The 26,107-nt window shown below is 36.1% G+C and overlaps 1 protein-coding gene across 4 annotated transcripts in view; it reads right to left on the bottom strand.

Annotated features, from left to right (window-relative positions):
- Nucleotides 1–7,629: 7,629 nt before the first annotated feature.
- fgd5a (FYVE, RhoGEF and PH domain containing 5a) overlaps nt 7,630–26,107 on the bottom strand; it is a 61,763-nt gene continuing 43,285 nt past the window's right edge. For 3 of the 4 annotated variants that reach the window (XM_079856634.1, XM_079856635.1, XM_079856636.1), the window contains 14 exons: nt 24,024–24,114; nt 22,226–22,276; nt 22,064–22,122; nt 21,684–21,755; nt 21,444–21,512; nt 16,871–16,954; nt 16,647–16,726; nt 16,460–16,553; nt 15,598–15,735; nt 14,672–14,774; nt 13,923–14,059; nt 13,598–13,726; nt 8,158–8,312; nt 7,630–8,047 (listed from right to left, as the gene is read on the bottom strand). In XM_079856634.1, the coding sequence (XP_079712760.1) occupies nt 8,011–8,047; nt 8,158–8,312; nt 13,598–13,726; nt 13,923–14,059; nt 14,672–14,774; nt 15,598–15,735; nt 16,460–16,553; nt 16,647–16,726; nt 16,871–16,954; nt 21,444–21,512; nt 21,684–21,755; nt 22,064–22,122; nt 22,226–22,276; nt 24,024–24,114 (1,299 nt within the window). In that variant the 3' untranslated portion in view covers nt 7,630–8,010. The remainder of the gene's footprint in view (nt 8,048–8,157; nt 8,313–13,597; nt 13,727–13,922; nt 14,060–14,671; nt 14,775–15,597; nt 15,736–16,459; nt 16,554–16,646; nt 16,727–16,870; nt 16,955–21,443; nt 21,513–21,683; nt 21,756–22,063; nt 22,123–22,225; nt 22,277–24,023; nt 24,115–26,107) is intronic. The other variant, XM_079856637.1, reaches the window with a different exon arrangement.

A 26,107-nucleotide genomic window follows, 5' to 3' on the forward strand; every position in this document is an offset into this window, starting at 1 on the left:
TAATACGATAACTAGGATATCTGTTGTGTAATGTCTCAGGCTTTGAGTTGTCATAATGTCTTTGACAGTTTTAGATGATATGATGTCATATTTAAAGATTGACAGAAATGCACAATCACAGTCATAATTTTCTGTTGAAAAAAAAAATGTTCATGTATGTTTCTCACTTAACCACCTTTGAACTGGTTGAGTTACCATTGTTGATGGTTAAAGGTGCTTTCCTTTAAAGGCAGGAGATTCCTGATGGAAACCTTAGCTTTGGGAACTCCATTCAGGCCAGCCCTCACAACTACACAAGGAATGGGTATGGACAACACACACACACACACACACACACACACACACACACACACACACACACACACACACACACACACACACACACACACACACACACACACACACACAGAAGCAGCAGTCACATGATGCTGACTCATAAACTGCCCCACCCCTTCAATCTAGGTCTGTCTGTGGTGTATAAAGCTCGGAGTTTCAGTGTTTCTATATTTAGTATAATTTCCAACTATGACCGCTTACCCTAATCTGACATTTGTGTGCAACAAATTGACTGTAAACTGCAATCCAACAGATACCATTGTTATTATAGAGAAAAGTTAAGTTCTGAAGCTCAGTGAAGACTGAGCGTGGGTTTATGAAAGATGGTTTCACTTCTCTTCTATTTTATAGAACTGTTTCTTGCCAGTTATTCCTTTCTTCTCCTTTATTGTTTCTCTTACCTCCTTATTTTTCCTCTCCTCTTCCTTCCTATCTCACACATTCTAATATAATTTATCAGTGTTGCCTCACTTCTCTTTCGCTATTACTTTCCTCTTCTTTCTTTTGTTTTAGAGCCTCTATGTTTTAAGTAAAGTCTGTAATGAGTTTTAAATGAATGAGTTCTTTTTCTAGCAATCCATTGTTCTCGATGAAAACATAGCCTATATAATATATCTCCATATTCATTTGATCACGTCTTAACACAATCTGTTAGTTTTACTTAGTTTTACTTCAGGAGGACCAAAGCTTTTGCTTTGAATATCAAGTGGTCACCCAAGAAAATACCAAAATTGTACAAAAGTACATAAAAAATGTCCTTAAAAACAAATGTCCAAATTTAGTCATTTAAGAAATATTTAACAAAAAAACATGTTCTCATACCAAGTGAACAAGTATTTAACGCAGGGTTATTATCATTAACTAAAAACTAAAGCTAAATCTATTTTTAAAAAATGATGTTAATTAAAATAAAGCTGAAATAAATAAAATAAAATAAAATATAAATATTAGTTGAAAAACTTAAAACTTAAAATTATGGACTGAAAATAAATAAAAACTAAAACTGAAATAAATTAAACCTAAATAGCAATATAAAAAAGGCAAAATCACATTACTAAAAAGTTAACTAAAATGATCATGAAAACTAAAAATATAAAAATTACAAATAAATTCAAAATATTAATAAAACTAAAATAACACTGATTTAATGTAGCCTTGATTATATCTTACTTTGCATTGTTTGCATCAAACTTTTCAAGGATAAGCACATCACCAACCTGACCAAGTTGTCATTCACATTTAGCATGGTTCACTCTTGGTGAAGACACTCTCACTGTGTTAGTGTGTTAGTGAGGCTGATCACTGAGGAGTGGAACGAGGGTGGACTCAGTGCCAGTTTCCCTGCAGTGCCAGGGCAAACAGTAGTCTGTGAGTAATGACAGGAACCCAGTAGGCTAGGGAGGAAAGAGGAAACCCCCCAAAATAACATGTCTGGTTATCGACTGCTATCTGTTCCTCACTCTGTGTCTCTTATTTTCTGTCCCTTTTGGTATCTTTCTGTTACATACAATTGGCACCAAAGGAAAAGACACGGAGCATGTTGATTAAGTATGGAACACAAGCATGACTAAAACAAAGAATCATAAAAAAATGATCTGTAGGATTCTATGACAGAATGTCATTTCCAGTGGACAAGTCATTCTGAGACATTCCAACCATTACATTTCAATAAGTGGTAGCTAGCTACATATATGTAAAAAAAATTATATGATCAATAAGTTATGACAACATATGTTTTTACATTGCTTTAACTCATCAAAATAAGTTAAGCGATTTACAACCTTTTTTTATAAGTTATACAAGATTCAACAATTTCTTTAAGTCAGTTTAATGTAATTTAAGTTGAAATGACTTAAACGTCTAAGTTGATTGTACTCAAAAAATTAAGGCAGCATTTTTATAGCACATATTCATCTGGCCTTGTGCGAGGGTGACGGAAAACGGAAATAAATTTCCTGCTAATATCCTGGAAATACATGATCTTGGTTTGGGAGAGCAGTGTTAACAGAACCTCTGACTGTTTGTAAACAAAAGACATTCATTTACTATTCAAATGTATTTCGAACAGGCAAATGCACAAAGGAACAGAGCACTCCAAACTCTGAAGTTCCAAAGTTGGAGCCAGTAATGAAAGTGAAGCTCATTCATGAACACACAAAAGCTGGGTATTGCTGAAGGTGAGGTCATGCTTCCCAAGCCTAATGGATCTTATGTTTTTCATGCCCATTGTGCATTAGGTCTTGAGGAACAGATGGACACCTGTGTGTGGGCAACTTTTGAGGTTCACTGTTCTCGATTCATATACAGTATGTAGCTATTATTAGATCTTCTCAGAATTACCATAGTAGAACTACAATGACCATTTTATATCATGCTTCAATTAAATTTGTACCATTAGGGTCCATTAACTGATATATAGAATTCTTTTAAAAAATATAAAAATATTCACATATAAAAATCACTCGCAATTTTGCCGTTGGTTCGAATAGCATGACCGTGATTACTTGCGGCCTTGTACTTGCAACACGAACACCTTCATTTCTATGAACCAACGATTCAATAAACAAGACGTCAGTATTGAGCAACTTACATTTTAGACACAATATTTCCAGTTATTTTTGTGTATTTTTGCTTCGTCAGCGAAGATGAAGTCTCGATTTTGAATAAGTAATTAGGCTACATCATGACCGCTAAAAAGTATGTATAGTATGAATGTGTGTAGTATGAATGTATGTCAAGATTACATTCATACTACACACATTCATACTATATAGAACATACTTTTTAGCGGTCATGATGTAATTACTTATTCAAAATCGGTAGCCTACCTACTCAAGGGAGTATGCGATTTCGGACGCAGATCAACTGCACTGTTTTATACGCAAGAACCAATGAGGTTCGGAAGAACCGTCCTTGCTGCATTCAAAATCGCATAGGCTACTGTAGTACTATACCGCATTTGATTTGAAACTTGAAAAAAATATGTTCTATTGTACAAATGTAAGTATATGAATGAAATTCGGACGTGCCACATCCGCCATGTTGTCACTGTCATGCTCTGTTGGCATGCTGTTTTCCACATGCTAGAAGGGAAGTATTTGATTTCGGACTCAACGCCTCACCTCAGAATATCGCCTGAAGTAGTATGTCATCCAGGAACCTTTCACATACTATTTGTGAATACTCTGAATTCGGACACTGTTTTCATGTACTGTTTTTTGCATATATGGTAGGGAAGTAGGCATATTCAGATGCAGAGAGCACCTTGTTTAGTTCGTGAGTTAATCTGTGTTTTGAAAGAATCGTTTGAGATTCAATTAAGAACTTAAAGGGATAGTTCCCCCAAAAATGAAAATTCTGTCGTTAATTACTCACCCTCAAAGCCTAAATTAAATCTGTCCATCATATAAAGCGATCAAGTCTCTTCAAAAAAATTTTTGAATAAAGTGCTCAATTCATATGGATTAGTTATATCAACTTTTTGAAGTGTCAAAGTGGTAGTTGCGTAGCTGTCAATGGAAGGACAGAAAGCTCTCAGATTTCATCAAAAAGATTTTCATTTGTGTTCATTTGATGAACAAATGTTTTACAGGTTTGGAACGACATGAGGGTGAGTAATTAATGACAGAATTTTTATTTTTGGGTGAACTAACCCTTTCAAGTAAATGTCTTGTCACCACCTACTGGGGGTAACCTTCAGAAAGTGTCATTGAAAAACTGTTCCTGAGAAAATTGAATACACTTTATTTATAAGAAGTCCCTGACTTGACTGAAGGGTCGGGGTGGGGGGTCTCTGGGTCTGTAAAGATTGAAGGGTATTTATTCTTTTTATGGTGTCAATTGTTCAGTAACCTATTAAATGAGGGATAGGCAGTCGTTGTATGTACAGTACTGGTTTGATGGTCATAGTACAGACACTTGAAGAGAGGAAGTGGAGACATAAAGGCAGTTTGTCCTTTATGCTGAATGTCTCTGTGTCTGAACTTGGTTATGAGCTCATTTTTCATCAACCTGTACACGTACTTCGCCACAACCGACATGGTAACAAAAATGCAGTCCCTGATCTAATAAAAATGACATTTCAAGCAATTAAATGCTTCGAATTGATCAATTACTCTTTCATTAGTGGGTCAGGGGAACTCAAGGGAGTGTGGCAACTAGAACAGTCCCATTTCTATCTCACTTTCCTTCTTTAACATCCTTTTTCTCTTTCTTGCCATTTCGCCATCACTGCCACTCTATTGTGATATTCCCTGGATCCTCTTTTTCAGTCTTCGTTCCTGTCCTTTGCTTTCTATCTTCTTTTATATCCTTTGTGTCCTGTCCTGGATGACCTAGTAAAGCTCAGTCTAATGAAGTCTATTTAGTCCCGACAACAGAGACTATTAATGAAATGTTTGCTGATCTGACATCACTATGTGCTTTTTCCCCTACAGCTTTATAGTCTATTTAAGTTTAGAAAACTGATCCCAGATCAGTGTCAAAATAACAGTGGAGCCTACAATAGCACAGTGCATCATTAATATTTCAAAGGATGAAAAGAAATAGGGCGAAATGTTTTGTGCTGCTGCTTTTTTCTGTCGTATCAATTATTTATGCATTCTGCTGCTTAATCAACCTCTCTTATTTGGCCGAAGTGCCACAGACCACTTTATTAAAGCTAATTATCTTAACCTACTTATATCGCATTACTAGGCTGCAGTTTGATAATAGAGCTCACACTCAGGAAGATTATTGAGATAATGATGAATGGGTTTCACATTTGACTTGAATAAGCACCCTATGTCATCACAGTTAAGTCGTTCATTGCTAGGTTTGATATTGTAATGAAATAATCCTAATTATTAATCATAGATAGGCTACAGTAGGATAACGGGGAGAAACTAAAATGGTATCGAAATCTGACCACTTATTTATATTTATATTTAGTAACAAATATACCGCATCACAGACAAAAAGCTTGACTGGTTGTTCGTTGTTTAAGTATGTGTCGCCCCCTAGAGGCTGTATATGAATAGCTGGAAAGTCTTTCACAGTTATTATATAATTATTAATATATTTATCTTTTATACTCTTTATTTTCCTTTATGCAGGGTCTTTGTTTAATTTTTTTTTTAAATAATGCATTAAGGAAAGGGGGATGGTCGTCTATAGGAATAGGGTCTATGGGGATTATTGAACCTATAGGCCTATGAATATGGAAATAAATAACTGAGTCGGGAGAGTGGGGTAAGATGAGCCAGTGGGTAAATTCACCCACCCCCTTACTTTTGGCAACCATACACTTTTATTGTTATGTGACCATATATTTTGGAACCAGTTTGACCAGATTGTGAAAAAGCAGTGGAAGAGTGGAAGGCACACATTTACTTTAAAAACTGTTTTTGGCTTGTCAAAGTAAAATTTTAGCATACCAGATGTAATGGCTGTTACATCAAAGCAAATTTGTCCAGGTCTAAAAATATTTATGATCCATATGGGTGATTTACCCATGCAAATCATTTAGCTAAATATTAGCCTGAATTGGTAAGCTAGCTTTGTCCAAAATGGCAGCTATGGGGTAAAGTGAGCCAAATGCTGTGGGGTAAATTGAGCCTGCATTTTAACTTACCCCACCATAAGGCAGTTAAGTTAAATCTCTGAAGTAGCCTATAAACTGGTATAATTTCAATGTAATATTACACAACTGGTTTAGTTTATCTTGTTCTTTTAGTTTGAGTTTAGGAACAATTCCACCAAATCCTTCTACTAGAAGATGCTTTTTCACCAGATTATAATCATATATATATACAGTATATATATTTCCACCTGTAGTCCATAATGGCCTAACATGTTCGGCATTGCAGAAAACCATGCCAATAACCTTTTGACTAAATGTTTATTAGTTTCAGTGAAATTGATTAAATCCTTCTAATTCAGATTGTATTTAATATTACTTAACAAACTCTCTGTTTAGTCTGTTTTTGGGAAGGGTACAACATAGCCTATTGTTTCACATTAAAGATACTGAAATTACAACTTAATTTGGTTTTGTTGTTTGCTTTAAGAAAAGAAATATGTAGAAAGAAATAGGAAATTTGATTATTAAATTTGTTTTTAAGAGGTAAATTATCTTTAAAATTTCACGTGTTCGAATCAATTAATATAGTCAGTTTACACTCAGATGGAGCAACTTACCCCAAACCTGCCCTTCGTCATAGATGTATTCTGATAATTTAAAACAATTGTAAACATCCTGAAATTTCTTAACATAAATAAAAAAAATGTTACCCCACTCTCCCCCTACTGGAGTTTTTTTTTTTTCTTCTGTTTTACAGAATACAGCTTTTTTCAAATGTAACATTCAAAGGCAAATAAAAACAAACATGATATAAAAAAGAGTGATTTTAGAAATATAACCGAACAGAAAAATGCTCAGTTATGTAGATTCTTTCCAGTGAGATGAATAGCCTATATAGGCTACAACAAAACTCTCCTCAACACATTCAAAAATGCAAGTTTGAGCGTTTGTATGATGTTCATGTTTTAAAAAACAGACATTTTTAAACATATCTTTGTGGAATAATGCGACTTTCGACGATGGCCCAATTCCAAAACTGCTTAAGGTCGATACTCTACATAAAGCTTATGACACTTTGTTATTTTTAATGAAACATTTAACCGACACACAGATGTAGGCTACAACATTTCCATACTGATTTACATCGAGGTTTTACTGAACTATGCCAAAGAAAACATGCGCTGTGGAAATGCATGCGCATATGAACCATACGCTGTTATTTATCACAAATGCATAGGCTATAGGATCATATTAAAACAATACGTTTACTGTGTTATGTATGACGCCAATGTTTAGCACAGCTTCACAATAGTAACAACAACTGTAGTGGTATTCTAGTGAAAACAATGTTTGCCATGGTAATGTTTGTAAGGGTACAGAGTCAGATGTAAAATAACTCCCAAACGTGAGGATAAAAATGAATCACAGCAGATGATAGCAATATCTTAATATAGCTGCATATTAAATATATTACGGAATTGTAAAATGTACAGCTCGTTCCAGTTCCATCAAATCCATATATATAATCACATGATGTCATTTGTATATAAAACATGGACTTTTTAAATCTGAGGTGGTAAGATATGGCATGCTAAACATTCAGCTGTTTTAAGGAAATTAACAATATATTGTCTATAACAAGCCTGTATTGGCTTAATCATACTCATCCAAACTATAACAAATGCCTTGTACTTAATTTATTTTGAATTTTACAATGTATAAAATGACAGCACTGAATTATATCTGCATATAGAAAGGTAGTTACAGTTTCTAAAAAACGAACATTCTCCTTTATTCGACACACGTGAGTAGTTTCAGAACAATCGTTCACTGGACTGCACAGTTTACATTTGGCACTTTTTTGAATTAGTCTGTGAAGTAGGTGAGGCACAGGACAAACAAACACCGAGCATGACATGCCTTGTGTGACTGTCCTGAAATTCAGCAGCCAAAAGAAGATAGAGATTTAAAAAAACGAAGGTATTTGTGGTGTGATTCCGCTGGTTTCTCAGGCACAGGTGACTCTGATGTCATAGGAGTAAGCCCATAATGGGTTTAGCTGTCTGGGGAACCCTGCCCAGAGTCCTCTTGTCATCTGGGCAGATAGCTGGATACTATAACACTGTGGCCTCTTCCATGGCATTTACCCACCTGCAAAATAACAGTTTATTTAACATATTTCTGTTGATTTAATTTGTGACAATGCATCATCTCAAGTCTGTTTTCTCTAAACGTGTTTTCATGACTCTTGTGTGTCATACCTGCGTGCAGTATTCTGGTCATCTGCTCTGAAGGTGTAATACAGTGTTTTTTTATGGTAGAGCTGGAAAACATTGTCTGTGTCTTCCCCCTCTGATCGATCAGACAGCTTCACAGTAAAACCCTGCAGAGGAAGACTTTCAGATGCCACTTTATCCTGCAGACACAGAAGAGAAAGACAGTTCAAATATGCGCGAGGGGTTGTATGCTACATGGTACTGCATATTTCAGTACCTGACCCATGAAAAATACCTTTATTTAGCACAGTTCAGTGAGTCAGATTTAAAAATTAATTTAATAACACTGAATAAATAAACATTGTTAATAATAGGAAATGCTTCTTGAGCACCAAATCAGCATATTTGAATGATTTCTGAAGGATCATGTGACACTGAAGACTGGAGTAATGATGCTGAAAATTCAGCTTAACCATCACAGGAATAAATTACATTTTACAAAATATTCACATAGAAAACAGCTATTTTAAATTGTTTTTACTGCATTTTTTTATTAAATAAATGCAGCCTTGGTGAGCAGAAAAGACTTCTTTCAAAAACATTAAACAATTGTATGAATGTTTTCCAAACTTTTGACAGGTACTGTGTATTTTCTGCCTTATTCTGTAATAATAATTTTTTATTTTTTTACATTGTATGAAATCCATGAGGACTTAATGCACAAGTGTTTGTAGTACATGTAGTACATAGGAAAAATATTATAGATATTAGTGTTATTGTTATTGTTCAGCAGTGTATTTGATTTTTTTAACGAATTAAAAGCAAGAGATGCGATACAAAATAAAAAGGTAAGATAAAAACTGGTATTACACCTGACATCTCTGTCCCCCTCACTTCTGAAATGATGGCTATACCCCTGACCTGACATCAGCAATGATGCTGAAAATTCAGTTGTGCCCTCCCAGAATAAATTGCACTTAAAATATAATAAAATAGAAAACGGTTATTTTAAATTGTAATAATATATCACAATATTACTGTTTTTACTGTATTTTTGAACTTGATTTATAGTCCATGTGATATGTGAAAATTATGTTCACTTTTTCATAAAAGCATGAAACTTTTTCAGACATTTTCAGAAATTGAGCCATCGCAAAAACGCATCGTGGCGGCCATTTTGCTTTCCACCATAACTGAATTATGTATTTTATTATTATATCTCCTGAATCAAACATGATAGGATGGAAAATTTGATGTCTACCCCTATGTTTTGATGGTCAAGGATTACAATGATACCATTTGCAACATCATAAAATGTTCAGGTGAATAGTTAATGGTGAATTCAGTGACATTGTGAGAAGGATTACAATGAAATTGCAGTATCTGAGAATATCATCTGAAGCTGGGGACACACTAAAAGATTTTTAAAATCGTATAATATTTTCAAAATGTGAGAAACCACAAATATGACGATAAAAAATCGTAGATTTATCTGTTTTGTTCCTCTGTAGTGTGGAGTGCCGCGAATGTGACCAGGAAAGCACACCACACACAAATAGATTCCATTCACAGACAACAGTGTCCCGCCTGTGAACACGGGAAATCCCGCAAAATGTCTTGCATCAAACGTGACTTGGCGGACAACTTGCATGAAGAAATGGTGCTTATAGTGTATGGATTGCTTTTTAAGCCAGAGACACACCAAGCCGGCAGTCGGCCGTCGGACAGTTTTTGAGTGTCGGCCGACTTAGTTTTTCCGGTGTGTTCCAACACAGTTGGCTTTCATCAGCGCTCGTTCTTTGGCGTGGGTTGGGTGTGTCCCTACCCTTACAGAAAATTTGCGGGGGAAAAAAAGTTAGATGGAATCATGGAGATGGTGTGAACATGAACTTTACATGTTACAGCATGAGCTGGAGGTGAGTCTTCCGTCAGCTCGCTTTCTGATTGGGTATTGTTTCGTTTTACGTGATAATCTCCAGAGCATGCGCGCGTTTGTCCTCGGGGTTCCCCCAACACAACAGGATTTCTGATTTGATTCGAGATTGGGCCGGTTCCGCGTTCTTCCGAGCAGATTCGGTCACTCTTAACACACCTCACACCAGAGCAAAATCTGATAAGATCATTTGTAGAACCATCAAGATAATCGCGACTTTACCTGGCATTGTCGGAAGGGGAGAAATTGGTTCAAAATCACCCCAAATATCTTGTAGTGTGTACCAAGTGATGAGTTTGAGAATGCCATGGAGTTCAGCAGTAAGGGTGTCTCTGAAAACTGACATCGTGAACAGGCCAAAAGTGTCCAGCTGAAATTCAAAACATTTGAGTTGGCTGACATGATTGAGGAAATGGGAAACCCCTTCGCAGAGGACAGCAACAACCTTCTGAAGCTGAACTCAAGAGAATTAGCAGACCAAGCTGTTGTGGATGCTGTTCGAGTTGCAGAGGATGGACCAAGACAAAAGCAGTACAAACTCTTTGTTGCAGAGAGGATGCAGGGCACAAAATGCATCACTGTCCATTGGAAGAGGAACAAGCTCCCTCTTTTTAAAACAGCTCTGATAAGAGGACAGTCCCAGACAAAACCCGCTGAAAAATGACTGTGCACTGTTTTCCAAACTCTACGTTGCCTGTCAGACCCATGATGGGAACCATGAAAACTTCTTCAAAAATGGAAATCAGGCCTACCCTCCATCACTCTCACTTCATGGTGGACTACGCTTGGGAAACAAGGCTGATCTGCCTGGGAAACAAAGCTGATCTGCCTGGGAAACAGTATAAGCAGTGCCCCAGACAGTGAGGTCTAAATATTATATGGGTCAGCAGTCATCAACATGCTGAAACCAGGCATAGCTAAAACCTTAAATGACTTTTCCAGCAAGATCTTCATACCTTATATTAAAGAGAAACTTGAAATGGTCAACAGAGTGGATGTTGTTTGGGACTGCTATGAAGTTACCAGCTTAAAGTCCCAGAAGCAAGAAAAGGGGACAAGAACAAGAGTGGATGGAAAAAGACAAGTTAACAAACCAACGGCAAAGGCTTCATGAGAGTGGATAAAAACAAAACAGAGCTCTTTTACTTTCTGGCCAGGAACCTTGTGGAAAGGTCGACTACCAAACGAGTTGTTTACACATGCGGACCCAATCATCTCACCCACAAGAATCAGATCAGATTACACCTTGCACACATGAAGAGGCACATACAAGGATGCTACTCCATGCGGTGGATGCTGCAAGAAAAGGATTTAAAAAGATCACCTTGCGCACTGTGGACCAACTGTTGTGGTTCTAGCCATAGCACATGTGTCAGAGCTGGACATTGAGGAGTTGTGGGTGGCATTTAGGACTGGCAAGAACTTCATATACATACCTGCCCATGAGATTGCCAAGTCTCTGGGTCCTGACAAATCCAAGGCCCTTCCTGTATTCCATGCCTTCACTGGCTGTGACACAGTCTCTGAATTTGCAACCAGGGGCAAGAAGGCAGTATGGGATACCTGGAATGCAGATGAAATGGCAACATAGGCCTTTCATGGCTCTGTCAAAAAAGCATTCCAGAGGAGGTAATTTCCATTGTTGAGCTCTTCACAATTCTCCTCTATGATCGCATTAGCAGCCAACTCAACATCGATCAAGCTCGTCTTGAGTTGTTCACAAAGAAAGGAAGGAGGAATGGAGCAAATCCCCCCAACTAAGGATGCACTGGTGCAGTCAAGTCACCTTCATTTTTATAACGCTTTTTACAATATAGATTGATTTAAAGCAGCTTTACAGTGATAATAGGAAATTCAGCAGCTCTAGGAGAAAATCATTGTCCAGCTTAAGTAAGTTTTTTATTGATTCATTTCCATTGTAAAAATCATTAGGTATTAACTTAGGGGCCGCTTACACAACCCTGTTCTCAACAGAAAACAGACAACCCTCAATGCACTCCAGCCATTCATCCACACGACAACGGCACCCTGGTGGCCCGAAAGAGCAAACTCCGAAATAGGTTTCAAAGTGCAAGCTCTTGAAAACGAGTTTTGAAAATGATACCGTTCTCATCTCTAAGTAAACTTCAAAGGCATAAATCTGTGAAAACGGCGACAGTATGCACATACGAATTACGTGTTTGGTCAACATGCCTGTTGACCAAACACGTAATTCGTATGTGCATACTGTCGCATTTGAATGCGTATGTGCGTGAATGCATAGTCTTTGTTTACAAAGTGCAGCACCTCAAAAGAGCAGTTTACCAAGGAGGACACTGTTGGGGAAAAGCACTTGAGGTGGCACCAAATATGCCATCTCCAACAGACTGGGGTTGGATGGACCCAAGCGATTGGAGACCATCATGGTCAACTCTTCCACAGGCAAGCCAGTCCATCCTTAAAATGTGGCTGCAAGAAAGGCTGCCGTTGGCATTGCAAATGCAAACAATCTTCCTTAAAGTGCACAGCTCTGTGTCAATGTGAAGGAGACATTGAAGAATAGGTTCAACAACAACAAAACAATCAAACAACTGTGTTTCTGAAATAGATTTTTTTTGAAGTAAATCTTTGTGTTTGACATTCTTTTTAAGCTATGTTGCTAAGCTCATGTAGAATATTCTACTCTTTACAGTCACTGTATTGTCAAGGTTAATGAACAAAAGGATTAAGCTTTTTAAACTCTACACAACATGCATGCAACAGACATGATATTATAGAGTCTAGCCTAGTTTCTCAGATACTGTGATTTCCTTTTCACAACCCCGAATTCACCATTAACTATTCACCTGAACAGTTTATGATGTTGTATATGGTATCGTTGTAATCATTGACCATCAAAACATAGAGGTAGACATCATATTTTCTGTGTTATCATGTTTGATTCAGGAGATATGGTACAAAATACATAATTTGGTTATAGCGGAAAGTAAAATGGCCGCCAATGGCAGCCACGAGGCGTTTTTACGATGGCTCCATTTCTGAAAATGTTCAGGGCCCCAAACTCTACAAGAGTACCAAGTTTCATGCTTTTATGAAAAAGTTAACATATCACCTGGACTATTAGTAATGATGCAACATACCAGAGGCTCTCTTATCAAAGCCAAAATTTTGGTATCGATCCAACGCACAGTTCATTCACACTTACAAGTTCACACTTACAAATAATCAGATATAATAATAATCGTATTTGGCGTGCTATCCGAGGAGAGGGCTCCAAACTCTGTATTTTGGCCCGAACCCGGGTACTCCCCCCTTCGGGGAGACGGGGTGGTGGAGGGATGCTGAAAACTGTTGAGGAACATAGGTGAATCGGCTGCATATATAGGCCTCCTCTCAAGCTGATTGGATAGATTATTTAAACGCGTTCCACCCTAATGTAGTTTGTTCACTAAAATATGGGTCACTAAAGACCAGGTGAAAATAAAATTGTTTTGTGTGCATGTATGCATATGAGTGTTTGTGTGCACGTAATCTAGTGTCTGTGCTGGTGTGGGAGACTCTGGGTCCCCTCACCTCTCGTGCTTTAAAGGTGTAGAGCACCTTGTCTTTGAGCAGGAACCACAGCCTCTTCCACTTCCTTTTGCTCTTTTTGCGCCTTTGCAGACTGCCACTGATAGTGGACCCCTCTGCACCCACAGATACCTGCACACATGGAGTCTTTTTAGACACATTGTGTAATCATGTTTTAGACAGAAAAATACCATAAAATGATTCAGATGTGGAAGTGAAGGAGCAGGGGAGAGTTTATGTGTGTGTGTGTGTGTGTGTGTGTGTGTGTGTGTGTGTGTGTGTGTGTGTGTGTGTGTGTGTGTGTGTGTGTGTGTGTGTGTGTGTGTACCTGTGTGAGAGGTGAGCTGCTCTTTCTGTTCCTCCACAGGCTGGGCGGCTGTAGGCTCTGGAACACAGCAGAGAGAGGCCTGCTGGCCCTGTTTGTGCGGGGACTAGCGCTCGCACATGATCCAGGAATATTACCACCTACATAGACATCATACACTGACATTAACTAGACAGAAATCAAGATTATTTTAAATGTTTCAAATGGAAATAGCATATTTTGTTTAAACAATCAATTGCAGATGAATAATGATGAATATTGAGAATACATTTTATTTTGGATAATATTAAAAAATAACTTTAACTGTGACACTACATATTAAAGGGATAGTTCACCCAAAAAATGTTGTCATCACTTACCCTCATGTTGTTCTAAACCTGTATCCATTTCTTTCTTCTGCTGAACACAAAAGAATATATTTTAAAGAATGTTCTTAATCAAACAGTTGATGAGTCCCTCCACTTCCAAAGTAGGAAACAAAATACTATGGAAGTCAATGGGTGCTGTCAACTGTTTGATTACCAACATACTTTAAAATATATTATTTGGTGTTCAACAGAAGAAAGAAAATCATACAGGTTTGGAACAACATGAGGGTGAGTAAATGATGACAACATTTTCATTTTTGGGGGAACTATCCCTTTAAAGGGTTCAGATTAGCATCCAATCAAAGTGAACAGTTTACATGAACAATTTCTGTACAATTTCTAATCCTAAATTGCATAACACACTGCATAATTTTGCAGTCTTACCCCTCTTCCTAAGCTCAGCATAGCAGTGATCACAGACTTTAGCCATCCTATCCTTCAGGTACTTTAGAGGATACCTGTTCCGCGAGCAGGAACGACACACAACCTAAAAATCATTTGAATAAAGAAGAGATGCTAATGTCAATAGTCAGTAGAATTTAATGCTGATATTTAGTATACACTAATGTTTAAAAGATTGGGTCTGTAAGATTTTTTTAAAATAAATTAATAAATTTATTCTGCGAGTAAGCATTAAATTGATCAAATATGACAGTTAAGACATCTATATAATGTTACTAATTTTTTTTATTTCAAATAAATACTGTTATTTTGAACTTTCTATTCATTCAACATTTTAACAAATGTTTTTGAGTACCGCACTTTATTTTAAACTGAAATAATATTTCACAATATTAGTTATACTGTATTTTGATCAAATAGATACAGCCTTGATGAGCATAAAATACTTTTTTCAAAAACATTTAAAAAATCTTAATCTGTTTTAGTAAGTGTTTTATTTAGATTTTTTATTTTCAAATGATTTTATTTCTTATAATTTAACTTTTTTATTATTTTATTAATTATTAGCCTCTTTCGTTCCAAACCCTAGTATAGGAAACCCTGATGTTATGTAATGTTTAATGCACTTCATGTTGTTGATAGCAAAAAAAGGGAATAGTTTCCCTTTCTTTTTGTATTTTTTATCCTTATGGTACAAGATTATTCTATTCAAACCAATGTTATAAAAAAAAGTTAGGTCAAAAGAAATCTAAAAGTAATCAAAAAGTAGTCAGATTATCCAAGATGTGCAATGTAATAGATTATGTTAATAACTGTGCACTATAAAGTCAACACATTACTGTGAATCAACTAAATAGTAAACAAAACTCTTTCCTGACACAAGAGGGAGCTGACACTTCATCTTTTACCTTTCCACATGCGTTGCAGTGATGCCGTCGCAGTGTTAGGCTGAAGTCCGACGTGCAGTTCATGCACATCATCACATGTGACACAGGAACCAGAACAGGAGCAGCCTCTCCCAGAGACATCCATAACTTCTCTCTCGCCTGGAAACATGGACAGTGATAGCGAATGTGATTACACACATTTCATTATTTAGGTTCTTTACAGAGGACCTATTATGCTTAGTATACAGTTTAAACTTTCTTTAGTGTGTAATGTTGCTGTTTGAGCATGATTAAGGTCTGCAAAGTTACAAAGTCACTGAAAAAGGAGTTATTCTCTATATCAGTAAGCATGATTCTGACAACGCCTCGATTGTAGTCTTGAGTTTTCTTCTGGGAACGAACACATCACAATATATCCCTGATTTAAATAATTCCTGCCTAAGGCATACACAAAATAAGGGGTGAGGCCTGGTTGAGTTGCGTTAGTCTAAGAGACGCTGCTTTTTCCGCCCTGGATCTAACATGGTTAAGGGTGTGACATTTCCAAAACATGCTTGAAGCATTTGACCAATCACAACACACTGGTCCAGCCAACCAATCAGAGCACATTGTGCTTTTTGGGCAGAGGGGCTTCATAGAGAAAGGAACTAAAAAGAGTGTAACAGACAGACTGGGAAAGGTAATGTTTTTTGAACAGTCAAGCATGAAAACCTATTCTAGTAGACCCCAAAAACAAAAAGGGCATATTATGGCCTCTTTAATACTGAATACTAATGCAATAAACAAAAGCTTTGTGATGATGTTCCTTCTGTTGCCGGTTTTATAACTGGACCATACTGTAGATGTTTTTGTATGGTGTCAGTGTAAGATAATATCCTCACACCTCACTAGAGCAGCTGAAGGTATTGAGGCCTGCAGCGTGATCCGCTATAGCCCGGCTCAACGTGTGGAACCAGTCTTCTCTCTCTCCTAAAGAACTATCAGAGACAGAAAGAAGCCATGCTTGAAGTGACTGAATATCAGTACATACAGTACAGACACATGCAAACAATTATGGAAATGCTTATTACCTCGCTGAGAGGGTGATGGTAACCTCGCTGACTTCTATTCTGAGCGTGTTGAGCACATTGTCTATGACAGGTTTACTGACCTACAGACACATGAAAACACATACATTTTAAAATACTTAATACCATTTGAATCACACCTCATCTAATGGAGTCAACCATTTTGTTTCTTAGTTGGATAAACAAAAAAAATGAAACTGATCTTCTGAGAAGTGCTGCTTTCTTACCTTCATTCCACTTAAAGTCAGTGTGTTCTTCAGCCTGTATTTACCATCCTGCTGAGGGTAGGTGTACAGCATCACGTCATTCATCTGCAACACACACATTCACTTAGCTAAAATGGGACATTTCCAGAGATTTATACTGTTTTTATTTACTTCATTGTTAAACCATTACCCTCCCTCTTGCATCGACATCTCTTCTCTGATAGAGAAGCTATTTTACTCGGATATACATCACAATAGGGAAGAAAAGACTGTCACAACTTGTTTCATGCCGACTAAATAACATGAGTGCTATGTGGAGAGCTTTATTATTTAACTAACATGATAATAATTTAGATTATATATTTCAATTATTTCATTTTAATTAGAAATATAAGCATCATTATTACTACTATAGGCAATAACAATACTGTAACCCCTAATCTTATTATGAGCAAAAGTAATAGTGATGCTTTCCTTCTATTATTATGTTGTGTTTATTTTCACCACAAGGAGGCAGTAAAAGCTTTTAAATCAGTGGTTCTCAACCTGTCCACAATACCTGAATCCCCCCACTACCCTTTTTAAATGACAGAAATTAGGAGTGCCCATAGATTACAATAACAGTAACACTTTATTTTATAAAGTCCTTGTTACACATGTACTTACTATAGTTATAACAGTAAACTATGCATAATTACAACCCACTAATCCTAACCCTATAGCAAGTTCAGGTTGTTAATTAATATTACTCCGTACTTATTTGTAGTTACACTGTAACAGGGACACCTTAAAAATAAAGTGTAAAAAAAATTAAATAAAAGATTATAAAAAATAAAACAAAATTAGAATAACCTTTTTGTTGTGTAGCTTATTTTAGAGCTTGTTTTGTCTTATTTTAAAACATTTTTAGTAATCTTGAGGCTTTGTTTGAAGTTTGCTGAGGCCCCCTAGTGGCCCCGGACCCTTGGTTGAGAATCACTGCTTAAAATAGCTTTCACACAATGCATTTCATTCCTGCCTTTGCAATACACATTCTTCCACAAGTGTAGCACGTTCAGTTTAGTACTCAAGAAAGCAATTCACATGTTCAATTCAATAGGTTGTGCATGATAAAAACAGTTTATGGGATATTTTTCTGCGCTTCAGTCCTGACAATGATGTAGTTGTGAAAGGAACACAAGCTCACGCCCACAAACAGACAAGCCCTATAACTTCAAACCATTGTGTTTGCTTGACATATATAGCTCCAAACAAAAGTGGTGACATCAGAAATGCAATGTGCGTGCCCCAAACATCCGCAGTTCACAGGCAGAGTCCAGGAATTCAGTCCGGACGCTCCTGAGAAAGGCTTTTTGGGTGGAGGCAGCAAGACAGGGACAACAAAAACATCAACACTAACAGCCACAACAACCCTGAAACAGCTGAGATTTTAATGGACACAACAATACTGTCCTGAACAAAAATGCTACAGATTCTCATGTAACTAGTGTGCGTGTCCCTTGAGACTGGACCAACAAACCACTGGTCCTAAGTAAAATCTCAATAGTGATCTGATATGATTACAGTAGCCAAGGTTCTGAAAAAACTGCACCACAATGTTACTTAACTAAAATCTCACACAATAAAGCTTATCCCTGATGAATATGTCACAGTAGGGTTTCTATAACCTTTGACCTGTGAATTTTACTCTGACTTTTCCAGCTGTTTATGATTACTGGATAAGGATTTTTGATCATTTCATAGAGATTGCTGGGACAGATTTTCTGTTTTTAATGTCATGTCATGTTTGTTTTATCAAAACATGTTTTATGTCAGACAATTCTTCGAAACTAGTAGCTTACACAAATTACAAATAATAGTAATTAAAACAAAATAATCGTTTTAAATCACTTTTCCAGGCCTGTAAAGCCAGAGTTATTTTAGTATTATTTATATACTATTATAGAATTGGTCATATTTTAAATGTGCATTTTTTATTTTAATTTTAGTAGTTTTAGTAATTTTATGTACATTTTTCTATTTTGTAATATTTTTATTTAGCTTTCATTTATTTTATTTTATTTTTTATTAATTTTAGTACTTTATTTTATTTCAGTAAGTTACCAAAGCAGCATTTGTAATATTCCTTTAAGTTTTACTTTTTCATCTAATATTTACATTTTATTTTAGCTTTATTTCAATGACCAAAAATGACGTGTAACACTGTAAATCACAAAACTGAAATTCCCTGACATGTTTTCCATGATGGTGTATTTCTGAACCAGAGGTAGTTCTTCAAAGACACTGACAGCTTTGAGTCTTCCCTGTTGTAGGGAAGAAGTGGCAGATTAGTACAGGCAGTGATGGGTGGTTTTAACGGAGGAAATGGCCCTCGAGCATCAGTGTGAGAGTAATGGTTTGTTGGTGGGATTTTTTGAGCCGATTCACTTATTACTCCATAAATTATATCCAGAACTCAAAGAGTCATCGTTACCAGGGGACCCTCTGACATCATATTACACCCAGTCAGTGCTGGAGTCTATGACATCAGTCACGAGCTCTCATAAAAAAACATCAGTCAGAGCTTGATCGATTCAAGGAGGGCAAGAGAGCAGGAAGGACAGAACAGCAGCAGGAGAGATGAAAGAAAGCCATCCAATATCTAGGGTCTTCAGAGCCAAGAGTGTCACAACTTCCTGTACGTATACGTATTTTTGTTGTTGTTGGCAAGTGCAGTTTTGCTAAGAGACAAGTCATCTCGTATATGACGTTGTGAATCACATGGTGCTCAATTTGTCACAAATAGTAGAACCCATGACTTTGGCATTGCTAGCACCATTATTTACTGTTTGAGCTACAGGAAGCTCCATGTAATATCTTGAAATATTATTACAATTTAAAATAACTCTTAATATAGTTTAAACTGTACTTTATTTATTGTAACGTGATTTATGTAATTTATTTCTGTGATGAATTTTCAGCATCATTATTCCAGTCTTCAGTGTCTCATGATCCTTCAGAAATCATCCTAATATTCTATATATATATATATATATATATATATATATATATATATATATATATATATATATATATTCAAAACAAGAAAGTTAAAAAGAACAGCATTTATTTGAAATAGAAATCTTTTGTAGAATGTCACTTTTGATTTTGATTTAATGCATCTTTGCTGAAATAAAGATTTGTACTGATAACTCAAATTATAGTGCAAGTTGATTTAAAGCATCTTAGCAAAACTCAACAATACCTAGATGTCAAATCTGTACAGCATTCTTAAAATCTCATCAAGACATTCAGAAAACCAGGAAGTGGTACTTCAGTGACTGCTCAGTCTAATGGTTTTAGTGTTATTTTCAGCTGCGGTGGCTCAGTGTTGTTGATCTGTTGTTCTCTGGGCCTAGACTTCAGTGTGCTGTCAGTACAGTCCCAGCACAGGAAGCTGGCATCCACTGACCTACAACAGACATCCTGAGTGGAAGTACGACCCTCGAAAACAACAGCGGTACAGAGACGGGTGGGGGTAGCCTTGTGCTACAGCTAACATAGCCTCCAGTGTCCGGTGAACACTTACGGCACATATATACCGGCTCACTTACTCTCTAAGAAACTGGCTGGCGTGTTTTGAATGACCAAATATCAGCGATACCTGTCTATAACTACTCAGTACTCAAGGGGGCGATAAAGGCACCTTCAAATGTCTGTCACTGAACTGAATGTGTAACGCAGCTAGCTGTAAACATGTTGACAGTTTAACTAAACTTGCCGAGCAAGATTTCCTTCAGACGGTTGCTCTGCAATGACAGAATTTGACTAAATCCAACTCTATCTAATGATCAGAATGCAACACGCACTTGCCATCAGACACATTTCCGAAACGCAAGAAGCCATAAAAGTCTAACTGAAAGAGAAGCTGTTAATGGTCCCGTTCTGCCAATTGGTCTGATCAATATTGTTGAAAACATGTATTTACCAAACACACAAGTCATGTGAGCTCCAAATGACAGTGAAGCCACCAGTTCTAAGGCATGTAAACAAACCCTTGTGAGAAAGAAGTACACTTTAGCATACTTTAGCATTATGGAATAATATACCTTAAAACACTTGAGTGTGAACTGAATGTTGTTTTCAGATACTTAATTACATGTTAACTGCAATTACAGTAAACGAAAATGTATTATATTTAAATTTTAAATATATATTATTAGCTTTTTTGACTGACTTGAGTAAGACTTAAGTACATTTTTATATGTACTTTCATAATTACTTCTATTGTTTTTGAAATACGGTTAAAGTGTACGGCTGAAAGTACTGACAAGCAAACAAAATGTAATTTAAAGTAAAACATTTAATTTTGCATTATTACAAAGTGGACTTTTTGAAAGTGTTACTTAAGCGTGTTATGAAACAGTCATGAAAGTGTACTCGCTTTAAATATACTTAAGTCACAAGTGACCTTTTATTTTATTAATACTATATTATTTACAAGTACAGTTTTTTTATATATACTTTAAGATTTGAAGTACACAACAAGTGCACATTCAGTACAATTGAGCACACTTCTTTTTCACAAGCGAAGTACAGAAGCATGATACGATACCAGGAAGAGGTGTCTGGGCTGCCTGCTTTTACGAGAGACCTTCATCAGGGTGCCCTCCTTGACAAAAACCTGCAAAACACACAGGTGCCAGAGGTCAGGTGAGTTATGGGTAAATGTGTTATTCACTTGAAACTTTGATGTCTAATAGCTGTTACTGATCTTTCAGGTTTTACAGCCAGTAAAAACGGTAGTAAACTATAAACATGAAACCGTAAATAAAGTGTATGGAGCAGAATTTACCCTTCCTGGTTGGAGAAGGTCTCTTTTTCCTCTCACGCTGTAGTCAATATGAACCAAACGAAGCAGGTTCTCCTGCGATTTTGAGGGAGAAAGATATAAAAGAGTGAGAAACAGAAATAGAACTAGAAAATGAAAATTATTATTTCTCATATGTGGATGAGAACAAGAAAGAGCTGTTAATAAATGAATAATAGAGATAGAAGGATTCTGTGTCTGTTTGAGAATATGTGTGTGTGTTTGGGAATGCCTCTCTGTCCCGCTGATTTCACACTGCTCTCTTTGTTTTTGGACACCTGGAACACTTTGATGACATCATATCCCCTTGCTCCTTTTTCTTTATGTATTAACAATGCACTCTCTCACAAACAGAGACAACTCACCCCGTGTTTTAGATTGTCATTAACCTGGTCTGCGACTTCTGACACGATTACCAGCGCAGCTGTTGATAAAAAGTTGCAGTTACGAGCACGATTAGTGTTTTCACAGATCAAATATGGTCAGTGTTCATCACTGTGTGACAGAGAAGACAGAGACAACAATACCTTGTGTGTCTTCATACTCTTTCGAATCAGGGGAGAGATTGTTTAAGTAGTCTGAAAAGAATGAGATAGAAACCACATGAAGGATAAAAAAGACAAAATTATTTTTCACAGGCTCATACCTCTTATACACACTCTTGTGTCTTGTTTTGTACAGGATCCCACATACACACCCTCAAGGTTGAAATGATAACAGCCTGCCTTATACTCACGCAAAACAATTTACACCCTCACAACAAAGTTGTTTTTCTTTTTAACACATTTATTCAATGTAACATTACAACTGTTTCATTCCATTCTGTGTGATTTCAAATAACTTATCACACACACACACACACACACACACACACACACACACACGCATGTCTGGTGCACTATCTTTGTGAGGACTCTCCATAGACGTAATGGTTTTTATACTGTACAAACTGTATATTCTATCCCCTTACACTGCCCCTATCCCTAAACCTACCCATCACAGGAGACATTCTGCATTTTTACATTTTCAAAAAAACTAATTCTGTATGATTTATAAGCTTTTGTACCCATGGGGACCTCAATTTAGGTCCCCACGGTGACACGAGTCCCCATGAGTCTGTGTGCATTCAGGTTTAAGTCCCCACCGGTGTAGAAAAACATGTCCACACACACACACACACACACACACACACACACACATACACACACACAGAGCTATTTGCTATTTACAATTAGCTCAAACTCGAAACTTGTCATTTACAGCTTTTGTATGGTGAAATTTAATCATCAAAGCTCATAAAGTGACTCGAGTGAAATTCCGGTAATCAAAATGCAAACACCAGGACTGCAAGTCAGCAGCAAAACATCAATTCTACACATAAGATTATGTCCATGAACTGTTGAGAAAGTAGTTTTATTATTTAATTACGGTATTTCCTGTGTTTTGATGCAGTTTGATAAATATAGACAAAAATGAACCTCTGTCCAGTATCTTTCTATATAGTAGATATACATATATTTAGCATCATCCACATATACAGAACTCATCTGTGTTATTTTAGCGTAATTTCAATACTATTATAGTATGTTACTATTTCAAATAAGCTTTTATTTTATATTTATATTTTTAGTTTAAAGGGATAGTTCACCCAAAAAATGAAAATTTTGTCATCATTTACTCACCCTCATGTTGTTCCAAACCAGTATGAATTTCATACATTTTATACATTGAAACACAAAAGAAGATATTTTGAAGAATATTGGTAACCAAACAGTTGATGGACCCCATTGACTTCCATAGTATTTTTTTTCTTCCATACTTTGGAAGTCAATGGCTACTGACAACCGTTTGGTTACAGACATTCTTTAAAATATCTTCTTTTGTGTTCAGCAGAAGAAAGAAATTCATACACCAAAAATGATATTGTGAACGCTAAGCGAACCAGGACTAAATGTATCATGTTCTATTTAGGTCTGAAGCAAAAGTACAGAGAACTGAACAAGAAGTGTGAACACCTTTTTTTTATAATTTTTTTTTATTTCTAATATTTACGGAACCCCACAAATGCATGCGGGGAAACAATATGTATATCGTGGCCACATTGATAATGATGAGTGGCCATGATATAGCTATATATATATATATATATATATATATATTTCTCCGTATGTTATGTGCAGGACTCCGTAAATATTTCAATTTTATTTCAGCTTTGTTTTAATAAAAAAAAAAAGTCTGAAAGAAAGAAAAGGGACTGAATGTGTTAACGTATTAACTGCGCAAAAAATATCATCAGGACTAAATATCTGAATCACAGGTGTTCACCTGTGAGCAGCATGCGGTACTGGAGCACACGCACAATGACCCGCATCAGCTGGTGTTTCAGAGGAACATGAACACCTTCTGCATTCTCCGTCTGGAAGACACAAAAACACATGCAAATGAGAAATGGCACATGAAACACAATATACAATGTGTGTAAACATATTATAACTGAAAATCACAAACTCAAACACGCACAATCATACACAAATGAGAGGTATATGTCACCTTTGCTCTCTCTTCGCCCACAAGATACAGTATTATAGATCACAATGGCCCCACTTAGAAAAGCCCATTTCAAGGTTATTCATTGACCTTCCCTTTCCCCTTACACAAAAACCTGAGTACGCCTCATTCCATCCAATTCCAACCCAATTATATCAATCACTGGGAGAAAAAGTGAACAAGTGAATCAGTCAAACACGCGGTGAGAAGAAATCAATCAAGGCCTAATTGACTTTGACACGTCATTGTTCATGCGAGCTCTGAGGAGCCTTAGGGGACATGAGAGGTCAGTAGAGGGCAGATTAGGGCAAATAACTTTAGACTTCTGGACATCCAGAGACATGGGACAATGCTTGAGATCTTCAACGAGAAAAGGAGAACAGAAATGCCGTAAACGACCTTGTGTGAGGAGTGTGAACGGAGGGAGTAGTGGCTTCAAGATAAAGGAACAGACAGCGACTGTCCAGTTTGCACACCTGCCACAACACCTCTGATAGACACCATTATCTCTTTCACACCAGCTCTCTCAGTTTCCCTGTGTCTCTACCTGCATTATAACCTTCATCATCATCATCATAATTCACATGTTCTATCCATTACATTCCTCATTTCTCTTCACACTGCAGTTTTTCTATTACATGTAACACAGATCTGTTATTTGGATGATAATGTGAACATCAAAAAATCACAAAGAATGTGACTGTTAAATTCAAATGAATACTAGATATACTGACTATACCAATCTAACTTGAAATTATGCCAACATTTTTATTCAGTTTAATATTTCATAAAATATTGAATTGAAATAAATGGAATAAAACATTAAAAATTTAAATATTCAGATATTAAATAAAACATATTTTATAAAATATTTAATGTTTAAAATATTCCGTAAATTCCACTGTAAAGTGATTTGTTTAAAATACATATTGATGCAAGTTACATTGGTGTTGGAGTTAAAAAGTTAATGATGCACAAACTTCTAATTTCATATAATATACTAAGGGTGAACAGAGCGCAACATTTTAATTCAATATAATAGTTTATAAGATATTAAATTGAACTGAAATGTCTTAAGTCAAATCACATTTATTTATATTGCACTTTATACATTACAACAATGGTGACAAAATATTATTATTATTATAATAAAATGTAATATTATTTAAAATAAAATTAAATAATTGGGGTGAATAAAAGCTAAATTATGGCAAATTCTATTCAATTTATTATTTTATAAACTATTACATTGAGTAAATGATCAAATAAAATATAAATAAAATATTTAATATTAAAGTATTCAGTTATTAAATAAAATGTCTTATTTTCTAAAATATTAATTCATTCAAAATATTCAGTAAATTGCACCATAATGAAGTATATTATACAGATACTGATGCACTAAATCTATATTAGCAGATATATTGATGTATTATATATATATATATATATATATATATATATAGTAATAGTTAAAAATGTCATGCTAATGCACAGACTTATAATATGATAATATGCCATCATATTAAAAGATTATGAAACGTGTTGATGATGTTATGTTGAGGAGTGATTTTTTTTTAACCACATTTAAAAGGAATTGGGCAGAAAGTCTACATTAGGCACTTTAAGGTTTTTGTGTGAATGTAGCATCTCACTCTTCAACTCTAAATATCATTGCACCTGTCTTCCATTATCTAATTACTTCCTCTATGTACCGTTTCTTCACTGCAGTGAGCCTCATCCTGACCATAAAGCCTGTCAGATTCCAGTGTTTAAGCACAACATGGCTCCATTGTTGAAGGCAGCAGACCTAATGAACAGTCTCACACTGAATACTTGCACCAAACTGCAATCCAATTGAC

Source organism: Squalius cephalus (genome assembly GCF_949319135.1).
Source record: "Squalius cephalus genome assembly, chromosome: 22".
Classification (NCBI taxonomy): domain Eukaryota; kingdom Metazoa; phylum Chordata; class Actinopteri; order Cypriniformes; family Leuciscidae; genus Squalius; species Squalius cephalus.